The 19676-nt window shown below is 37.4% G+C and overlaps 1 protein-coding gene and 1 pseudogene across 2 annotated transcripts; one reads left to right on the top strand and one right to left on the bottom strand.

Moving 5' to 3' along the window:
• The first annotated feature begins 1057 nt into the window (after window positions 1-1057).
• LOC122091804 lies at window positions 1058-14326 on the top strand. 2 transcript variants are annotated; one of them, XM_042661953.1, is made up of 9 exons: window positions 1058-1445; window positions 1825-1927; window positions 2030-2896; window positions 4331-4449; window positions 4554-4630; window positions 11246-11318; window positions 12011-12101; window positions 12186-12248; window positions 13509-14326. In XM_042661953.1, the coding sequence occupies exons 2-9, from the start codon at window positions 1853-1855 to the stop codon at window positions 14127-14129; spliced, it is 1986 nt and encodes a 661-aa protein (XP_042517887.1). In that variant the 5' UTR covers window positions 1058-1445; window positions 1825-1852; the 3' UTR covers window positions 14130-14326. The 2 variants fall into 2 exon arrangements, with proteins under 2 accessions (XP_042517887.1, XP_042517886.1); XM_042661952.1 differs by having other exon boundaries at window positions 1850-1927.
• A 525-nt stretch (window positions 14327-14851) lies between these two features.
• Window positions 14852-18537, bottom strand: LOC122092276 (annotated as a pseudogene).
• Window positions 18538-19676: the final 1139 nt, after the last annotated feature.

A 19676-nucleotide genomic window follows, 5' to 3' on the forward strand; every position in this document is an offset into this window, starting at 1 on the left:
GTTTCAAGGAAAAATTGGACTTGATCACTATATGTAAGGAGAGTATTGGGAAAAACCTTTGTGATGATATAAGCCACGTCAAAATCAGCCCAACCAATCCAACATCGATATTTAAAACCCTACTAAACTTATCATTATATTGAATTTTGCTATCTTTTGCACAATAGAGGATAATTTTCTTCCTATTAGAGAAGGCATAAATGATAGTACAAAATTTTCTTTTATCGTATACCTAGCTGATTTTGGATAGCTCGGGTATTGATAGGCCAATAATAGGGTCAATGGGGAGAAAAACTCTTCTTTTTTTCTTAAGACATTATAGTTTTGGTATATTCATAAAGGGAGAGGGATCGTTGCTTGATGGTGTGGCTATTGTGCTAGCATGTGGACCAATGAAAGAGTGTGTAAAGGTATCGACCATCGGTGTTAGGGTATCCCCTACATGAGTGCGGTGACCAATGGGAGCATATATGGAATTATCAATATAAACGGCATTTCTATATTTCATAGAAGACAGGACAATCAGTTCACATTCTCTATGTTAGGGGTAGGAGACACTTCTCCATAGAGTATTTTTTTTTCCAAGGGCATTAGGACGCTACCTCCTAGCATATGTACATGCTAGTAACGTATTAAATGGGAGGGTATACGAAAGCATCTTCAACTCATGGGCAATGCAGTATTTTCACTCATTGTATCTAGGTACTATATATATATACATTATAGGGTTGTGTTCTTTCTTCCTTTTTCCCAATGATAAATTTGAACTATGTTTTTCACCCAAAATTTTTTTTTTTGAACTATGTTAATCCACACATTTTTTTGAAAAAAGCATGAAAAAAATTAATTAAAAAAAAAAAGACGAGGGACTGGCTCCAAGGCCAGGAGTGCTAGTTTTCACAACCAGGTTAAATCGCACATTGGTGCGTCCATCAAAGATTACCACATGGCAAAGGAAGCTGGCCTCGTGAAATTACAGGCGATTCACTAGGTGTTGTGACGTTTAGGTTTTACCCTTTTCTTACTAATACCTCTTCGCGCCAGTACTCTCGATTCCATCTCCTGACTTCCGATTCCCTAGTAGCCTTAGACTCTTAGCTTGCGTAAGCTCTGGACCGTTGCGGCTGTGGAAAAATAGTAGTGTTGGAGAGTGACGAAGAACTACGAAGGCGTGAATAAATGCAGGGTTTCTATACTAGGAACCAATGTTTCTTCCTTGTTTAAGGGTTTCGATTCCTCTCCACATTACCCTTACGATCTTGCCTTGAGTCCCAAAGGGGTTGAATACTTGAACACCTAAACCTGCATGTGAAGCGTTGGAGTAGGAGGAGGGAGGAGGGAGGAGGAAGGAGGAAGGAGGAAGGAGGAAGGAGGAAGGTGGAAGGTGATTTTGAACCTGCAATCCTGGTTTTGGAGGGGAAGTAGTTTTATCCTTCAGCTTTCTGGTATTCCTCAATCTCTTATGTTACTAAAAACCATTTTCATTTGACGATCCTTTCAGTTTTGTCGTCATAGAGGTTTTGTATCGATTCTCTAAATAAAGTTAGATTGAGTAACTGATTTGCAAGAACGGAAGTTTTTGGTGGTGATTTTAGGGCCTCATGGAGGGTTGGGGTGGATTTGATGGTCTTAGTTTCTTTTTCTAATACATGACTTTGAGGGTTTACGAGTGCGAAAATGAATCAATATTGGCCTTTGTTGGAACCTACTGTTTGTGTGAAAAAATCGAAAAAGAAAGGTGGCTTCTTAGAACCAAGGGGAGTTGCTTTTTCTGTTTATGAAAATTTTATCTTTTGTTTTCCTTTTGTTAATTCTAATGTGCAGTGTAAACTTCATTATCTTTGATCAGAAAATGCTTCCCTTCTCGTTTCATCGTCCACCCAACCCAACTCAGACTGAAGGAAGCAACAATTCAGCTCCCCCACAGGTGATTTATTGTTTATTCTTTCTTCTTTTCTCTCTCTTAACTTATTATTTTCCTCCCACAGTGTTGTGTTAGATTGTAATCAGTTTTCTTTTGCTAAATCAGGTCGTATCGTCAGCTTCTTGCCGTGCAGATTCAGGGATTTTATCAGTTGGTAGCAATCCCATGCACCAACTTCCATGTTCCTCTTGTGTCTATCACAATCCTTTAGTTCCTGTAAATTCCTTACAAATTCATTCTCAAGTTAATGTATTTAATCCCCACCTTCAAAGACCATTTGGGAATTCAAATATCAATTTGAGTGCCTTAAATGGAAATTATATGGCTATGCCTGCTGGACCATCTATGGTGCCTTCACCTAGCTTCCCAAATGTTGGTAACCATTATACCCCACAAAATATTCATGTGGGTATGCCAATTTTGGGTCCTTCAGGTCCTCATCATTTAATGCAAACTCATGGACAGTTTTTTCCTAACACCACCCCACAGAATTTTAATCCAATCTTGACGCCTTCCGGACATGGGCAATTATTCCTTAATTTGCCACAGAATTCAAATCAACTTGTGCCATCTCTAGCCCATGCACAGTTGTTTATGCATAACTATCCACAAGTTTCAAGTCAGATTGGACCCTTGCAACCAGGTGCATCCATGAATGTGCAAGGTGGGAACACCTATTTTCACAATCATGCGAACCCAAGTACTGGCATGCCAGATGGACAGTCATGTTCGCAGAATCAAATGTGTAGTGCAAGTCAACATGTAGCATTTGTTAACTCAAATGAAGCTGCAGAGCACAATAAACAAGATCCTCGTACTTTTATCCCATCTAATATGGGTCAGAATGCTTTTCAAGAGTCACCAATTTTATCTGAGAAACTACAAGAAAATTTTATTCCATCGCTTACATGTCCGGTTCAAATGCAACAAACTCAGAAGAACTTGCAGCAAGCCAGTTTCCCGCAGTCACAGGTGAATCTTACCTGCCTATTGCATTTAATAAATCTGGTTATATGCATTCTGTCCTGAACATGATATTGACGAAGCCCTCTCAGATAATCTCCATTGTGGCCTAAATGGATTCTCACATCTCCTTGGTTCTTTTTCTCGTTTTGATTGGTTACTTCCGAACCTAATGTAGAAATACCTTAATTTAGTTCCCATACCCTCTTGCTACTACGGCAACACAGTTATCTATTGTCAGGATTTTCTTATGAGCATCATTCTTATGATCGCTGTTTTTCACAACATCCTTCCTGAGCATCTAAAGTTAAGTATCATCAGAGACTGATTTCAACTACATTGGGAAAACTTTTCTGTTACCTTTGGAGCATTAGTCATGTATGTGGACGGTGATTGAGAGGTAAGACTCGAGTGGAACTCAAGTCCAAGACGTTTTGCCGAAGTTGGTGCTGCTGTAAATGCAGCACTGCCTCCCATGCTGTGCATGTTCAGAACTTGCAGACATGGCCTACATCTAGAAGAGGAGAAGAATGGTTGCTAATGTGACAGCCAAAGATGTCTCTTTAAATAATTGTTTACTCAAATCTCTTGTTTTTTAATGTCTAAAGAGTTTTAGAACTTATTTCCCTGCATTCTCCTTTAATGATTGTAGGTGTATCAGTTATCATAATTTGATTAAAATACAATCTTGTTAAGAGTTTTGAATTGGCCGACCCCATATAGTTGGGATAAGGTTATGGTTGTTGTTGTTTGTTGTACAATCTTGTTAAGAGTTTTGAATAAAGATGAAAATTCAGAGGTGGGGGTGATGAACGGGAAATTTAAGTTATATTTTCAATTAGGAGAGCTAATGACCCTCCCTTACAGCTGGTAATTCTGACCTAAATTGCGTTCACATAATAAATTAGGTTAAGTATTTTGTTACAGGTGACACCTATTCGTGGATACAAAATGGGAGTGCAACACTAAAAGGATTTGCTATGAATCTTTCTTTAACCGTTCAAAATATTTTTGATTTTTAATAAAAGAGCTTGAAAAAGAAAGAGTTTCTGCAAAGAGTTATAAAATGGACGATGATGTTTTTATGACTGAAGTACATTGCAATAAATAAATCTGAAACTAGATAAAGTTTCATGTGCAAATAGTATATAACGTGAGAAATTTCAGTCACTTTAAGTGGCCAACAGTTTTATGGGTTACTTTGAGATTTCTTGATAAGAAACAAAATTTTATTATAGTCTTGTACCAGCTTTAGTATATCTATAAATAAAGTAATAATAACTCTATTATCGGATCTTTTTATTATTATTATTATTATTATTAATTTTTTTTAATCATTGATCAGAATGCATGTCATACAAGGCTACCATTTATCTACATGGTTATCCATTTTTTCTAACAGTCTTCTCTCTCACATTTTACACCATGCTACATCTGTTCCAGGGGAATTGTTTAAATAATGGTGGAAATAATATCTCATACAGAAACCCAAGGAATCCTGGAGTCCAGAAGTTTGCAAGAAATTTTCAGAAATTTGGAAGACGAGAATCAGCAAATCCAAGGTTCACTTTCTTTTGTACTTGTGAAATTTCTTTCATATTTCTTCACATTTATCAATCATTTAGATGTATGTTCTATTCTTCATAATGGAGTCAAATTTGAGCAGGTTTCAGAAACCTCAGCTTCATTCCACGGCAAGTGCAGAGGGAAACTTCAGGAACTTCAACAGAAATGGTGGAAAAGGTTTTGGTCTTTTATATCTGTGTGATTCTACTGGAAATAGTGTCTTTATAGTAACTGATTCCTAGGTGAATACTGATGATTTCCTCACCTGCAGATTTAATTAACCCACTGTCACATACTGAGAGCACATTCAATACAAAAATATGTGTGATCAAAGATGCTTTTGTTGTCTGGAAAAAGGGAGACCCATTTGCTTTTTTGGAGCATGTTCCATGTCTTGCCTAGATTAATGCTACTGAGTGATACATATCAAGCATTTTGATCCAAATGCAGCACAACAAACTTAAACATGGAGATTAGAGAAAAGAAAATTAATGCAGGACTGGTTTGGTAAACCAACCCCTTTGGTTCAAGAATTGGTTCAGATCTGGTTCTTCTAGAAATCAGATATTGTGGAGCTAGTTTGGAGACTTTATGTGGCCTGTCATTCCATAATTCTTCATTTTTAGGAATTTTATCTTCACACAACTTGTGGGGCCCATTTGAGGGAATTCTATAGCTGCGGTCATAGAGTTTCTGAATTTCAGGAATCCTCTCTACCCACAATTCGTGGGCTATTTTTTAGAGATTTATATCAATAATTTATTATTGATGAAGTTGTTTAGGTGGACTGGAATAAGAATTATAAAATTCCAGATTCATTTTAAGTCAGTTTTTTTATTTATAATTTCTTTAGTTTCCTTATTAGTTTAGGGAACTCTATCTCAGCCCAGTTGGGTTTTTTCCTGTTTAATGATTCGGTCAATTTAGGAATGCCACCTCATCCTAATTAGTTGGGAGGTTTGGGAGTCTTTTTTTTCTATCCTTATTATTTCTGTTTTCAGCATTATAAAGCAATGAAAAGGCCTAACAGCCTCCCCCACAATTTGGTTATTGAATAGAGTTTGGGTTTTGTTTGAGTAGAGATTGTAGTGTCTCTCCTCTCCTCTCCTCCCCAAACAATTTGAGTTTTCTCCGTTCTTCCCCATCCTTACGATCTCCCTTTTCTCCTCTCTTCTCTCTCTTTCATAACTTAGCTGATTCACTTTCTCTTACCCACCACAAGCTGGTCTATGGATTTGATCTGCATCAGAAATACTGATGAAATCTGACAGAATATGGTGCCCTAGATTGAGAATATATATCTAGTATTAGGAATTGCAGTATTTCAATGCTGTAGATTTTCTTGATATGTGTCAAAGTTCCTTGATCATTCTAGTCAATGAATAAATCTTAACTACCAGTTAGTCACTTCTTACCCCATTCTTCTGATGTGTGCCACTTAGTCACTCCTTTCCGCACTCTTCCGATGTGGGATTAAAGGAGATGCTGTCAAATGACTTTTGTGTACTTCCCATTGTTCTCAAGATTTCCGAGCGCGTATGGTTTCATTACTCTCATACTCTCTATCTTGTCAATGGGTGTAACATGATAAGAGTCGGGTGTTGAGACAAACAAGGTTGCCTCTACTCTGTCCTTAGCAGGATTGGCTGTGATTATCGAATCTGTATCGACTGTCAGAACTCCAAACTGGGAAGCAGGTTTTGCTCTTGGAATGGACTATGAAAGAATGATCAAATCACCATAAGCTCTATTTCTAGAGGTCTAGAGACTAGAGATCTATCGAGAAACTTATCTGAAACTATACATCACTCCACCCTGTTTAAAAGGTTCTAAGCTCCCAATCGAATCTTTATGTTTGTCTAATCTTTGTTCTCAATCAATTGATGGCTGCTTGTAGGCTTGTTAACCACAAACCTGACTACCTCATCCCATCAAATGTAAAGAGCATTGTTGATGCAGTAGCACTTGACTGGTTAGACCAACATGACCGGCTTTGGAAATCCGGACTCAGATAGAACCGGACCAACCTGGATTTTTGGTCCGACATGGGTTGGAAGTAGTTTAGTTATTTTGTCTTTTATTTGCTTTGGGTAGGCTGTGTAGGTGATAGGATGATTATTTTTTAATTCTATTTTAGTTCTAGAGTTGGATTAGAAAATAGGGTTTATTTGCAAGTTAGTTTCAGCCTTATGTTCTAAATAGGAGTCTTTTGATTTTGCTTATCGAAACATTGTAATCCATTGATGGAAAACATAATTGAATAGAAAATTGAATGGGTTTGCTCAACGTGAGTGTGTGGTTGTGCGTTTCCCCTTCTTCTCCCCTTGTGACTCTAAGTAGCTTCTCAGACTTCTTCCTTTCTCTAACTGGCCCTCCACCAATTTGGTATCAAAGTGGAAGGATCCATCTTCCTCCCCATCAATCTCTCTTTTCTCTCTACTAAGTACCATTACCTTGGGTTGCACCAATAAGGAGGAGTGATCTGATTCAGATTGAAGGCTCTAAAAGAGCTAGGGGCTAGCAGCAAGCCTAAAATGTCCATAGGAGAAGTAGTGAGGAAAGACATTAGGTTTTGTCTCAAGTATGACCTCGAATAGAGCTGATTGGAGGGCAATGATCCATGTAGCCGACCCCATTTAGGTGGGATTTTACTAAGTTGTTGTGTTGTGTGTTCCTTTATTTTTTATTATTATCATTAATATTTGGTCTTTGTACGGATCCATTTAGCTGACCCCATTTAGTTGGGATAAGGCTGAGCTGTTGTTGACCCTAAAAGTACTCCTAGGTTAGTACCACAAATTAAAAAAAAGGACAAAGAGAACTCTCTCTCTCTCTCTATCTATCGTCCACCCCTTTCTCTGTTCAGTACCTTTCTTCTCAACCTATTGCACCAACTGAAACCTGACCCCATTTCTTTGATCTCGCAGCAACCCCCTATTTCAGAGGTGGGAAATCAACTCGAGCATACCTGGCTTCCATTGTCGTTGCTAAATCCTTTCACTCTGGCATACACAAGTTCTGGTGTTGGAGTTCTTGTTGATCTCGAGGACTGCCCACCACTATTTCCTCCCTATAGCTTGAAGGCAACCCAACTTGTCACACTCACTGTTATCATGGATAGAGGTAGAAGACAAACGTTCTTCTTTCCTTCCTCGACTCTTATTTTAATCAGTTTTTTATCTTCTCATTATACCCCTCTAGGCTCTAGTAACCTTTTATTCTACTTTATCCTTATTTTTTGTTTAGAACCAAGTTTACCCTTAATCACTAACACGTTACACTCAGCTACTTGGATCCCTTCTCTTAAAGTTGAACTTCTATTAAATCACTGCACTGCTTCTTCCCTTTGTAGACTTGAAATGTCTACAACTTTGCATCATCTCTTGTTATTGACATATTTTGAGTTTGGGTGGTGACGGTGGTCCCAGCGAACCCGAATAGGATTTCTGAACCTTGAAATCGCCACCAATTTGGAGATTCCGTCCATATCTTAACCATGGTGGCCAATAGTGAGATTCTCCAACAATTCAACTCCTATAAAGGCGAAACCAATACAAAAATTGACATCTTCACTGAATGTGTTGAAACCCTCACCGCAACTGTCAGTTCCCTCCATACTATGATGATTGGTGACATTTGTGCAAACTTTTATTGATCGACTGCTGGCTTCTGATGAAGGAAAGAGTCCTATGTAATTTGGGGATTCTTCCAACTCCATTCCATAGGATCCTCTCATGGTACGCAACCACCACCGCCGCTGCTGCTGAAGCTAGACGTCCTCAGTTTTTTAATGGGGATGACAACCTAGAGCAATACCTTGAGTCCTTAACTGGTGGGTTCACAATTTGGAGATATTTGTCAAATGGTACAGGTTGATTGAGGCCGAAAGGATCTTATTTGTAGAGGCTAAGCTGAAAGGCGTTGCTTGAGTTTGGTGGATCAAGCAGCAGCAATAGAATCGGACTTGAGGCATTGGGTTAGTCACCTCATGTGTTGAGATGAGTGAAGCCATGAATCGAAGATTGTTGCTATCGACTACAAACAACGTATGCATTTCAGGTTTACACAGTTGAGATAAGAAAGCATGATAGCTGAGGAGTACACCTCCAAGTTTTATAATTTAGCCACTCGATCTGATGTTAAGTGGGGTTAAGAGATATTGGTGGCATAGTTTCGCAATGGTTTGCACCCTTAGGTCAATGTTGCACTGGCATCCGATCGACTGCCTACAATGTAGAATGTTGTATAAGTGGCATGTCAGGTGGAAGAAAGTCTAAAGAGGCCATACACTCGAAGGAATTTTATAGACACTTTTCTTAGGGGTAACAGTTGCAGTCAGGAACAATCAACTACATGCTAGTAATTCATGTATGACATCTTCAAGACCTGACCGTGCATTTTCTCCACCCCAGTGTGGTTCCGATAGACCTCTTGTGATGCCAAAGGATGTCGTTTTAGTGTTTTACGTGCAAAGTATACGGACATATTAGTGCTCGGTTTTGAGACAGTTGATTTGGAGGTAGAGCATGAGCCAAGTGAAGTCAATGGCAATGATACAATGTGAAGAGACACCCTTGTTATGTTCTTTTGTTTTGACCACTCATAAGGTCTTGAGGATGGACATTGACAACGCAACAATATCTTCTAGACCCGTGTGAAGTGCAATGACCAATTATGTAGTTTGGTGATCTATGGAGGTAGTTGCATTGATGTTGTCTCTAAGGACGTTGTTCATAAGCTAGAATTGTAGACAGAGCCACTTTCAACTCCTTACAAAGTTGCATGTGTGAACAACACTAATATCAAGATTACTTATAGGTGTTTGCTCACCTACTCTGTTGGTGAATTTGTGGATATAGTACAATGTGACGTCCTCCCTCTAAACGTGTCATATTCTTTTTGGTCGACCCTGGCTGTTTGATAAGAATGTGAATGCCTACTCTTTCAAGTACGACAACAAATCCACGGAGTTTCTTCCTGCTAAAGATTTGCTTGACATTAAGCTCAAGAGGGTAGCGGGATTTGTTCTTCCTCTTAGCATGTTAACTCAGATGACCTCTTTGGTCCTTCGTCGAGTTTTTTCAAGAGGAGAATTGATGCAATAGCATTTGACTGGTTAGACCAGCATGACCGGCTTTGGAAACCCAAACCTAGACGGAACTGGTCCAACAAGGGTTGGAAGTAGTTTTGTTATTTCTTATGTCTTTTATTTGCTTTGGGTAGGATACGTAGGAGATAGGCTTTTTTTTTTTTTAATTCTATTTTAGTTTTAGAGTTGGATTAGGAAATAGAGTTTGATTGCAAGTTGGTGTTTACTGATCTCGTTGTGTATATGTATATTGAAGATGGGCCAAAGCACAATTAGAATACCCAAAAGGCCCCATAACTCAATAAGGCAACTCAATAAGGCTGTAACACAATAGAAAGAAGTAGTGATGGGCCAGAGTACCTCCTTGGTTTTTGTTTTTGTTTTTGTTTTTTTTTTTTTTTTTCAATTCAATATAAAACATGAACAAAAAATCTACGGGAAAAATATAGTTAGCTAAATTACAGTTGAAATGCAGTCAAATTGAAGAACTTATTTTCTGTGTTGGTTATTTTGACTCAAAATTATTCTACTGGCCTGTTTTATTCTATTTGGCACCTTAATTCCTTAGTTTGAACAGCAATGAAAATTTCAAAAACAGGTTACATTCCATAAAAGTTTTTTTTTGGTTTTGTTTTTCTCATTTTTTTAAAAAAATATGAGAAATTATATTTCCTTGACTATTTACCTGAATGAAGTTACCATGAATACTAGAAAATTCCTCAATTTATGTATTTATATTGCCCTTTTTTTCCCATCATATTTGAAAAATCCAAGCGTTTAAAAAACGGTACCTTATTTTTTTAATTTTTTTTGCCTTTTCTCCAAATGGTTGACCGTATTTTTTACATCCCGTTCAATTTCTGGGCCATTTTAAGCATGTCGTACCAAACAAATTTTTTTTTTCTTCTCTGTTCCTGTTTTAACTAACTATGGTCACAATTCAGCCGAAGCCCAAGCTAATCAAAATTATTGAATCCCATTTTTTTCAAGTTAGGTCAGGCTCGGATGGGTTTCTCAATTTTATTGAAATTCAATCTAGAGAATGGAAATGCAAGAGGCACATTTACATGCATGCAAAAATCATCATCCCACACATCATCCTTAAAACAAAAGCAATTTTATTATTTCATTACAAAACAATAAATCTAAATAGATTCTCTACCATTGACATGTATAGGATGTAGTGTAATGACTATCTCAAATGTCAGATATTTGACATATATATATATATATACATCCTAATGACTATCTCAAATGTCAGATATTTGACATATATATATATATATATATAGATATACACATGAAAGGCTTGGGATTTCTTGGGCTTGAGCTTAGGCGGGTTTCAGGTTTACCAAAGGCCTCAACCCAACCAAACTTGGGTTTTCTTTTTTCAGCCCAAGCCCAACCCGAGGTTAAAAACTTCAGCCAACCCTGGGTTTTTCCCTGATTGGGCTGTCCACCCTTACTTTTCACGTAGTCTGTGTTATGCATGAGATCAGAAAACAAATATGAACATTGTGAAAACCCATTTGTAAATTCTGTTATCTTCCATTATAGAAATACTGTGTTTAAATTTTTCTGATGAATGCGTCAGTTCATAATTATTTGTCACACTGTATTCTGTAATTTCCTTTTCTGTAGTTCACCTTAACAGGGAAAGGGAGGTTTGGTATTACTTTTAAACATTTTATTTCTGGAAACAGGGAACAAGAATGACAGAGCAAGAAAATCTCATCTTCCTTATTCTCCCAAACTAGCTGAGATGGAAGGTCGAAGGTAATCCTGCGAGTCTCAGTTTTATTTCCATTCTTTGTAATTTGGAAAAAGCTCTTACCGAACTTAAATTACATGGAACCTACATTGTTGAGTTGAGAATAGCCTTTTGATCTGGTACAAGGGCCTAGAACTTTATCATTGTTTAAGCTGTTGCTGGATTGGACTCTCATTGGATCTAGGATTAGTCGGTTTGATTTTAGTATATATACATATCTCCAAGATCCAAACTTGATCTGACAACTGCTGGATCTAAAAATGATGGATTCAAGTCGCATACTAGTTTCATTTGGGGTATCTAACCCTAATTAAAATCAAAGTGAAAATATCGTAGATGGGATTCGAACTTTGAACTTCTTAGTTATAACTCAACATCAGACCAATTATTCTATGGACAATGCATGTTTATATTGTATATTGATTCGTTATATTATATTAATATAAACTACTCATTGGATTTCTGTTGGAGATTCAACTTGGGATGTAGTTCTACCCACCCTCCTCCCCCCCAAAAAAAAAAAAAAAATACAGAGTGTAGAGTATATCTGCAATCCTTTGTGTTGTGTAAAGTGTTGATTGCTTCTATTCTTCTGCCCTATGCTTCTCTCTCTTTCTCTTGATATATACATGCCCATGCAAGACACACAATACAGAGCTTTTAGACTTATAGAAATTTTCCCCCTTTTAAATGAAAGGTCTCTGCCCTTGAGCTACACTGAACAAGAAGTCCTACAATGGCGTGAAGAGAGGAGGAAGAACTACCCATCTAAAGTCAATATAGAGAAGGTCTGATTAAGTTTCACTTATCATTTTTGTTTCTTATTCTGAAACAGGCATCCTTATTATAAAAATTCTTTGTGCACCTTGCAGAAGTTTACTGAAAAAAGGAGAAACCCTGAACTTATCGCTAATGATGCCAAAAGACGCTGTCAGGTAATAACATCTATTTCATATATTGTACTGTGGGGAAATATAAGAATATAACATTGAGAGAGGTGCTGAATGGATGGTGAACTTTTCTCTCTGCCTACATGGTGTAGTTGAGTCATAAATTATGACTTTTTGATGGATGAATACCTTATATAAGGGCTAATGTCTAAGCAGATGTATTGGTGTCATTATATGTAAAACTCTGTCTCAATGAAGCTAGAAGGGCTAATGTAAAACTGTGTCTCAAAGAAGCCCATGTTGACTTATCCCTATACTTTGTTTTACACTTTTTGTGCAGTAAACTTTTAGAATAAATTAGTGTAGACACACCTGGATTTAGTCATTTGGTTTGATTGGGGGGTAAAAGCAGTTGACACATGATGGTAAGAAAGGGTATCATATAAAACTTTTCTTTTTTTTTTTTTTTTTTTTTTTTGTTTTTTAAATAGTATGTATATGGGAAGCATGCTGGTAGTGATTCCTTACTTTTGGTAATACAACTAATTTATAGCTATCACTTGCCACTTTTTTTATTAAAAGTACATTTAATGTCCTGATAAGAACTATTAGGTTTTCAAAACTACAAAAACCAAACCACAGTATGTGCATGTGAGAAGGAAATAAACAAGTTGATTCATCATTTATTTCAAGTTGATACTACTATAAATTGCTGACCCATCTAATTAGGTTGAGATTTCAAAAACCTAATTGTACAACAAAAGGGGGAATTAATAATGCCCATTTCCTCTTCCCAACCCCTCTCCCTTTGGCACAGAGATTGGATTGATCTGAATGCTTCAACTGCTACCAAAAAAAGAATGGGTGAAGTAGATGCATGACTATGTGACTGTTAGATTGGGTCTGGTTACTGATTTGGGATATAGAAAGTATATGCTATGATTATCTGAAATGTTTAGAAACTTTTATTAACAGTAGGAGAATATATAGTTAAGAACAACTAATATATGATGAGCTAAGATTCATCTAAAGTCAGGTGTTTGACACATATGTTACATTGTCTGATATTGCCATGATGCAGAACATATCCTTGTTACTTTGGCTGAAAGTTCTAGAAACCTCCCCACCCAATTCTTATTCTATCATATTTGAATGGAGAACTACCTTTTATGTTTTACTTTGTTTCTCTGTTGGTGATTCTCTTGTATGGGTAACTCTTCCATTTAGTGACATCTTTTTCTGGAGAAATTTTATGATCTGCTTAAGTTTTGCTAGTTGTTGTAATTTATTAGCTGTGCTTTGCAGCAACTTAAGGAGATTCTGGAAAAACAGGCCGAGTTGGGTGTTGAAGTTGCAGAAATTCCTCCAAACTATCTATCTGAGTTTGATACACAAGTTTGTGGAAGGGAGGATGAGAAAAAGGTCTATATTAAGAATCGGAGATCCCGGAACAAGTATGGTAAAAGAGGAAAATGTGGTAAAGACAGTTCTTCTACCATGCCTGCTCCAATGATGAGACAGCCAACCCTTTTGCAGAAGCTTCTAAGTGCAGAGATAAAGAGAGATAAGAGTCATCTGCTGCAAGCGTTCAGGTTCATGTTGATGAATTCTTTCTTTAAAGATTGGCCTGAGAAGCCTTTGATATTTCCCTCTGTTACAGTTAGAGACATGGGGTGTGAGGGTCGGGCTTTTGAGGAATCTTCAGAGCAGGGAAATAATGGTGTTTGTAAGGTTCTTGAGAATGCTAATGTTGAGGAATTTGAGGGTCCAAAACATCATAATGCAGCATATGACAATGGTGGTAAAAATGATTCTGAAAACAGTGCTGCTGAGGAGGAAATGCTTCATGAGTATGCCGGGGAGGCTAATCATGCTATGATGGAGGATGTTAAGTCTGAGCCAGAAGAAGGAGAGATTATAGACTAGTATGGAGTTTTCATTGTACATATAATTTTTCATTTAGATGAGGCAAAAAAAATGACAAATTGACATTGTAGATATTAGGGGCTCAAATTGTTATAGCCAAATGGTTATAGATGTTGGTAGCAGCTGTTTGGGAAATGTTGTTCCCTTCTAAGAGATCTTGGATTGCTAAATTGCCTTGTGTTTGGTTCTTTTGTCAATCCTCTGTTTTATTTCCTTCCTATTGTGAAATTTCTTTCTTCCTAACTCATCTGTATAAATTTATGACAATCGTCATATGGTGAGGCACAACGGCGGTGCATGAAGAGTCCGTTTGGTGGATATAGAGAAGGCCAGATTAAGGTTCACATGAAAATGGAATATCCCATGTAACTCTCCTAGTCTCATTTATCATCATTATTAGTAACTTGCTAAGCATGCTTTACATTTGAGGAAACAGAAGGATCTTGGATTAAAACCTGACTGTATAGGTATGTATGTTTGGATCATATCTGGTTATGCCTTTATGTAGATGCATGTCTCATGTGAAGATGATACTGCTCTCATTGTATCTATTTGATAAGATATTAAATGGAAAAAAAAAAAAATCGGAATTAATGTTACAAATCAGATGGTTAAATTCTAATAATAATTTCTGGACATCTGGGTGGAATGCTTGATAAAAAATTCACAGATGTGGCTGGTGATGTTTGTTAGCTCTATATCTTGTAATGAATAAGCATCTACTAAGCTTCAAGTTTTTCATCTATGGATATAAGTTGCAAGCCTTCCTCTTCTGTACTTGTAGCTGTTTTGTTTCTCAGCATGTCTGATGGAATCAAAATATCTGATTGATGATGACCTTTAGGAATGAGAAATGTCAAACCCAATGTTGCAATTCTCAATAAGTTCCTAATGAGAAGTGCCAGCCAGAGGTTTGTGAAATCTGTCCTTGTTACATGCAATACATGAAGAACCTGGCCACCACCCCACTTGGATGAGAGGGTACCAAGACTGTCGATGCACATCAAGAGGGCAAAGAACGTCCCTTCAATGCCTACAGGGCAAAGCCTGGTGCTAAGCACCATCATCGGCATCCATCTTATCCTTGTTATGATTCTAGATACACATTCCTCTGTGACTACAAAGAAGTAGTCAGGGATCCCTAGTTTTAGATTCCACCAGAGGACGAAGATGAGGTCGAGGATGCCGGAGATGCCATAGAGAAGTTGGGCAGAGAAAAGCAGATTTCTGAAGGGATAGTCTTTCAGAAGCTTGTGGTAGATTAAGACACCTACAATAGAGGCCATTGCACCAATTGCATATATCATTCCAACAAACTCCTGCATCAATCAAGTAAAATCTGAGTGTTTCAACTCTATGTTAGGTACTATTACTGTCAACATTTATGCTTGTGTTTGGATGTAGAGAAAGAAAGAAAGACCTGAGAGAAATGAGGGCCAGCTGTTGGGTGGGTAAACCAATAGAACTGTCCTTCGGTAGTGCTGATACTGAGGGCCAAAGAGAGTTACATATAAAGAGTAGGCTTCCACACTTGAGGGCATTTCATGGCTGTACTTATATCAGTCATTGCTCTCCCTACTTTCTCTGATGCCTGCAAGACACAAACACAACCAACCCTACATGGGTTTAACCGAAAGCCCAAAACAGTACCGTAACATACCAAGAACATTCTAAATTTTCAATATCAATACCGTACCAAGAATATGGTTTCTATTTGGTATAAATACGGTTTTGGTATAGTTTATATTTGATATTTGACCCCTTTCGCCTTTTATGGGATATGTCATATATGTAGTTGGTAATTTGGTATTCGAATAAAATCAAGTAAATCGGTACAGTTCGGTATATTGAATGGTTTTGTCTATAAAACAGATAATATATCAAACTGAGAAAGATATATTTTTTTTTTAATACGAAAATCGTACTGAATTTTCTTTGATTAAGTTTGGTACAGTTTTAAATGGTCGGTTTTGGTATCGATACTAAATTGACATCCTTCAGAATCTATACAAAATTATAAAGGGAAAATGAATGCCCCCTTGTCTTGTGGCCCCTATGCTATTGCGAGGGCCAATGAGGGGGCGTATATGGGCATCAACAGGAGTGGGAGTGTCATTTCGTCACCCTCTATGTTTGGGTGTAGGGTCACATGGCTAAGGAGTGTTTATTTCCCTATAATAAAATTGAGAAAAAAATGCTGACTGGTCTTGTTCCCTATGCCCTCTCACTAGTCCCGTTAGATGACCATCTCCCCCTGTGTGCTCTCTGATGGATATTTATGTGCACTGCCCCATTGAAGGGTCTAGGGAACATGACCAGTTTTTAGTTGCGCCCCTTATGTGAGAACACTAAATTCAATCATTTGAATATTTGTGGTGTTTGTGAACGGTAAATAACAACCACTAATGAATGTGAAAAAAAAAAAAAAAGAATTTATAGGAAAATTTTTCTTTGACAATGCACCACTTAGAATGGGAAAAATCTTCTTTGACATTGGAGAGTTTACACATTCAAGGGTTCTTGATGTGCCAAAAAACCAAGAAAACTTTTGAAAATGAAAGCCCATAGTTTTATAATCTAATTTAGTTGAATCATATCTTCTCCATCAGATTCATCAAAATGAACAAATAATACAACTAAATCCAATTGGATATTTAAAAACAATTACAATTGATGAATAAATCAACTTTAACATATCATGCATGTCACAAAGTCAAATTGCAGATTTTCATTAAAAAAAAAAAAAAGGGTCAAATTACAGATATTTGAATTACATTGTTAAATTCTATTATAAATGCATAAAAAAGATCCCAATAAATGATTACTAGTATTCATGATATAAAATCACAAAATATAGAGTTAAACTATTAACATACGCAAATTATTTAATGCCAAGTTAAAACTTATAATTCATATTGCCCTCTTTATTATTTTATTTAAAATTATTAGGTTTGTACATGTGATCAACTAATTAAAATCATGAGCTTTAAAAATTTTTAGAACAAAATATAGGCTAACATTATATAAAATTATTTGGTTTGTACATGTTATTTCATCCCCCCTGTGTTTCACGTGATATGAAGCATTCTTTTCACCTTATTATTTCAATCTTTTAGAAATCTCTAAGGCAATTTTTTTCTAGTGAAAAAGTTCTTTAAGATATTTGTTGCATTGAAAATGATGGAACACACTCATCGCCTAATATTTCAATTAAAATTTCTTTCTCCAAGGCATTGACCTCAAATCCATCAAAAACTGTTTGAATGACATACCTAGTGCATGATGCTCTTGAATGCGTGAGGTCTGGGGATACTATTTGAATGATCTCTAGGAAAAGAGCCCTATTGGTTGTGGTACGATCCGTATGCCTAGACACAGGGGGAAAATGATGCCCCTGCCCCTGTCGATGCTCCTGTGTGCCCCTTAATTGGCACGTACTAATTCAGGAGCCACACAATTAGTTAGCTTCTTTTTTGTTTTTGGTCGGTAAAACCTATTTTGCCCTTCCGATTTTTGAGGGAATAAAAGAAGACAAACATGAAGGCCATGTTTGTTACCATTTCACCTAAAAGCTCGAACTTTTAAAGAAGCAAACTCAACAAAGTGGTCAAAATGCCTTCTTCTCACAAGGGCTATTGCTTCTAGATTCATAGATGAAGAAACCCAGCACCACCAGTAGTACAGCAGGCATTGCTAGAATTCCCAATGACTCCTTCCAGAAATCACAAAAAAATCACAAATTTAGGAGAGATTTTTTTTTTTTTGGTACAAGATTGAAATTCATAAATCATTAATGATCAAACACTAATTAAACAAACCTAATTACCTGAGCCCCCAAGTGATGAACAGAGAAACCACTTGTGGAATGCCAAATTAAAGCACCAACAAAAGCACAGAACATACAAAGGCTCTGCATATCTGATGCCAATGCCGGAATCTCTATGCTATTCCTTGCTATACAAGCATCAATCATCACGTCGGCGATTGCCACTCCGTCAGAAACTCCGATCAGGCAAAACAATGCCATTAAAACAGACAATTTAGCAGTAACACCAACTATAAGTGCTGAAACAACAATAATGCCGGCGACGACTAAATAAGGCCGGCGTTGGTACCCTTTGATAGGGAAGACATCAGTGAGGAGTCCCCAGATGGTTTTCATAAGCCATGGAATGTAACATAGTCCAATGAAGAGTTGAACTGCTGAAGGTTGGACCTTTTGGATATCTTTCCAATAGTAATCTGAGAAGCCTTGGCTTAAACCATAGACTAGGACTACTCCAATTACAAAGCTTGTGTTCAGTTCTTTGCATAGCATAGTAAGCCATTGGAAGGGTTCATGGAGGATGAGGAGGAAGGTATTAGTTGAAGATGGATGGATCTTCTTTTGGTGTTCAGAGGAATCCATTTTGGTGTTTGCTTATCTTGTGAGGGGATTGAGAGGGGTTATTGATCTAGAGCTTAAACAAAATTCGGCTTCTTTTATTAATATAGAGATTTAGGAAAGGAAGAACAAAAGACTAGCTAACCTAATCCTCTGCTAGTTATCTTGATAAGTCAATGATTTTTTGGAATAAAGATTTTGAAGTTCCCTCCTTAATGAATAATGGAATTGAAGAAGCATTTTTATATTACAGAGCTTACGCATGCTTCCTTTGTCATTAACAAATAAAGAGAGGTAGTTGACGTGGTCATCTCTCAAATCCACCCAAATGCAACAAGACTATTGTTGTCATCTGGTGTAGTGTTTAATTGGTTCAAGCTCTCTCTCTCTCTAGCGCATCCGATGGCTAGAAAGAACTTAAAGTGCGTGCCTGAGTGCTGTCAGCCATCGGATGCGTTAGTATGCTAGATGAGTTAGAGTCCCGGTGTTGGCGTTAAATTTGAAAATATGCACCCCATGACGTGACAGAAGCATCTTGAGCCCAAAAAAAGAGATGTGCGTTGGCTGTAACATAAGTCCGTTGCCCACAAACCACACGATGCCCACACATGAGGATGATTAAGGGCATGTGTCTCAAAAGCTAAAGCCATGGGATAGATGTCATGTGCCTATTGGAAACTTGGAACTCGTGGGGATAGTGGGCTGATGGTGTACATAAGAGTGGAGCGATTAGTCCATGAGCTATATAAGGAAAGTAGATCAGCCAAGAGAAGGATCAGCGAATTACACAAGAATCTAACAACAGTGCAACTTTTTTATTCCTTTGCTTTTCATTTGTTAGAATTAGAGATGAAGTTGGTCATATTTCAAATTTCTATTTCCATAGATTCGGTTGGCTCTAGTGCATTGTATTCAAAATCTTATTTGGTGAGGAATACATTGAGGTTTATTCCTTTGTCCCTTAGTGGTTTTGATTACCCCAAAGTTCCTGGAGCAATCGGGGCAAGAGGAGATCCTAAGTCGTTTGATTGAAGTAAGATCTACCATTGAATCCGGTCAGAAAGGATTTTGGCATGCCCTCGCACTCGCTAATACGGTTAGCTAACCATTCTAAAGGAAGAATTCTGTGCCAATAGCTGGTGAGGATTTGGGTCCTCTCTCTC

Source organism: Macadamia integrifolia, chromosome 10 (genome assembly GCF_013358625.1).
Source record: "Macadamia integrifolia cultivar HAES 741 chromosome 10, SCU_Mint_v3, whole genome shotgun sequence".
Lineage (NCBI taxonomy): Eukaryota > Viridiplantae > Streptophyta > Magnoliopsida > Proteales > Proteaceae > Macadamia > Macadamia integrifolia.

Bases quoted from the DNA above. Each gene is read 5' to 3' on its own strand.
- LOC122091804 (XM_042661953.1), top strand. From the start codon at position 1,853: ATGCTTCCCTTCTCGTTTCATCGTCCACCCAACCCAACTCAGACTGAA. The intron at 4,450-4,553 runs GTTCACTTTCTT...AAATTTGAGCAG, and splicing joins CGAGAATCAGCAAATCCAAG to GTTTCAGAAACCTCAGCTTC. The intron at 12,249-13,508 runs GTAATAACATCT...TGTGCTTTGCAG, and splicing joins ATGCCAAAAGACGCTGTCAG to CAACTTAAGGAGATTCTGGA.